Source organism: Triticum urartu, chromosome 6 (genome assembly GCF_003073215.2).
Source record: "Triticum urartu cultivar G1812 chromosome 6, Tu2.1, whole genome shotgun sequence".
Classification (NCBI taxonomy): Eukaryota; Viridiplantae; Streptophyta; class Magnoliopsida; order Poales; family Poaceae; genus Triticum; species Triticum urartu.
The window spans coordinates 405,339,527-405,341,988 of record NC_053027.1 but is presented as its reverse complement, the minus strand read 5'-3'; the positions used below and the strand labels follow the sequence as shown (position 1 = coordinate 405,341,988).

Sequence of the window (2,462 nt, the reverse complement as noted above, 5' to 3'; positions counted from 1 at the left end):
CATCGTAGACGCGTTCAAAGCATCAAACCGGTGCTAGAAACGACGAAACCATTGTAATAATTACTCCTAAAAGCAGGTTCACGTCCACACATATATTACATGAAACTATTCAAATGTCACTCGCACACCACCACTACATAGTAGCCTACGCGGGGTTGTAGCCACAACATAGCACACAAACATAGTTTTCAACGAAACAACAGAGATAATACCTTACATTCCTCGGCAACAGAATGTAAGGTGTGCGTCCGGTCTGTAACGCCACGTGATCACTTGTACTTCTTGGTGACTTTCTTGACAGCTTCCTCAAACTCGCGTGCTCCCGGACCGCTTGTTGAAATCTTCATTCGTCAACCAGTTCCATGTGTGATTTTCCGGAGCTCAACGACCGTTGCAGCTGTGATAGCGGGGGACAATTCTGCCTTCCCACTTTCGCAAGGTATCCAGCGCGTGAAAGCCACAGTCCGTCCTGCACGAGGAAAAGAGTAACGTGACCACGCAAAGAGCTCAGACGTAACAAAAGACAGACTTCAATTTCAGATCTGACAAACAAAACAGGAATTGGATTGATGTAAAATGGCAGACGAAAAGGGAGGAAGGAATTACGTGTTCCCTTGCTTTGTAGTCGCCACATACTCAGTCGGGAAATGACTGATCTGGACCTTTGAGTGTTCATAGTGACGGTGCCATGTCTCTTTGAGGTTCTTAATGAAGAATTCAGCATGCGTGGTGAGGTCTGCATCATCTTCCGAACGGATTGAATCAAGCACCTCAACACGTTGGTTCTTCAGGTCAAGACAGATCACGTAGTGGTGACCACACTTGTCGTGTGGGTCATGTGGTGAAAGCTCCTGGAACATGGGGAACATGACCTGCATTTAAAAAAGTGAGGAAAATGAGAATCAGCGTTCGCGTAAAGAACAGCAGAGGGACAAAGGAATTAGAATCACGTAGAAAAATGGTTATGGGTGGGGGTAGTTGAAATAAAGTTGCCGTCCATGTGTGAACAAAAGTATGCCATGTATTTTACTGTCAAGTTGCCACATAGTTTGCGGCATGCAAAAATCAAATAAGTCAGTGTGCACGGCAGCTGTTGCCACATGAAAACAGCTGCCACGTAAAACACAACTGCAGATGATGGCAACAAAAAGCACACCTTGTGAAAAAAAGTGCAGACATTGAAGGAGTACTCACATATTTCTTCATTGTGAGCTTGAAATCACCGTGTTGGGCAAAGTTCTTCCTCAGGATTTTGTGGTGGAAGTCACCGTCCCATATTTTGCAGGTCACACTGTAATGCATGATTGTCTTGTCGGCGCACACATCGGTGTGATTGTTGATGTAGTCAATCCCGCATGCAACTACATTCGTCGACATTTTACCGTTTGGCCTCACGGACTCGCAAGATCACCCAGGTCGACGTACGTCGCTCCGCATTGAATGACTTTGGTTCTGTCCAAACATGAGCTGTATGAAAACAGTATAACATGGAAGATCATGCCTACTAAGTAAAAAAATTATGAAAGAACTAAAACAATATAACATAGAAAGTACGAAGGATGTGAAATGGTAAAAAAGGAGCAAAGCAAAATGAGATGTTATGGGGTGTGGTCGTTTACGCTTTCAGCTCCTTCATGTGCTTGCTGCTGGACCTCGCATTTCCAAACCGCTTGACGATATCGTACAGCTGGGTCTGTTCTTTAGTGGCCCTGAATTCGGGCTCGTAGTCTTCCGCGGGAGGTGGGTGCACTACCCTCTGCTGCCTCACAGAACCAGGAGTGGCACTCCTAATGGTATCCTCAGATACCGTCTGCAGGCACGTTGGAACTTGATTGCCCTTGCCCTCGTGAGGACTTCCTCTGCAATGTCTGCCTCCTCAAGCATGCGGTAAGTTTCTTCAAAGTGAGACGGTGAAATCTCCTCGGGTGTGGCTGCAGTGATAAAAAAAGTGGGTTAGGATACCTAGAAAATCAAAAAGCAGATGGATTGTGAGAAAAGATGGGGTGCATGATGTGAGTTGTAGGTAGGAAAAAGTGGGGCAGTTGCCATGTGTGGTCCAGCTGTAGTGACCATGTCATAGCAACTACAGTTGCCATGTAGTTGGAATGTAGTTGCCATCTAGTTGGAATGTAGTTGCCATGTCACAGCAACTACAGTTGCCATGTTGTGTCAACTGCACTTGCCATGTGATTGCTTTATGAAAAAATGCAGCATGGAAACAAAAAAATGCAGGTGACATGGTGTTGAATCAATTCCAGTTGCCATGTGTGATGCACTGTGTTTGCCATGTTACGGAGACTACGGTTGCCATATTGAATCAACTTCAGTTGCCACATGGTTGCCCAAATGTAAAATGCAGCATGGCAGAAAAAAAAGTAGGTGACACGGTGCATCAAATCCAGTTGCCATGTCATCGCATGTCAGTTGCCATCACAAGTGAGAACCCCCCAAAACAAAAAATA

General features: G+C 45.4%; 1 protein-coding gene across 1 annotated transcript; it reads right to left on the bottom strand.

Annotated features, from left to right (window-relative positions):
- Positions 1-459: 459 nt before the first annotated feature.
- Positions 460-1,377, bottom strand: LOC125516816. Its single transcript, XM_048682119.1, has 2 exons — positions 1,195-1,377; positions 460-872 (listed from the first exon to the last, which is right to left on the bottom strand). The coding sequence occupies exons 1-2, from the start codon at positions 1,375-1,377 to the stop codon at positions 603-605; spliced, it is 453 nt and encodes a 150-aa protein (XP_048538076.1). The 3' UTR covers positions 460-602.
- Positions 1,378-2,462: the final 1,085 nt, after the last annotated feature.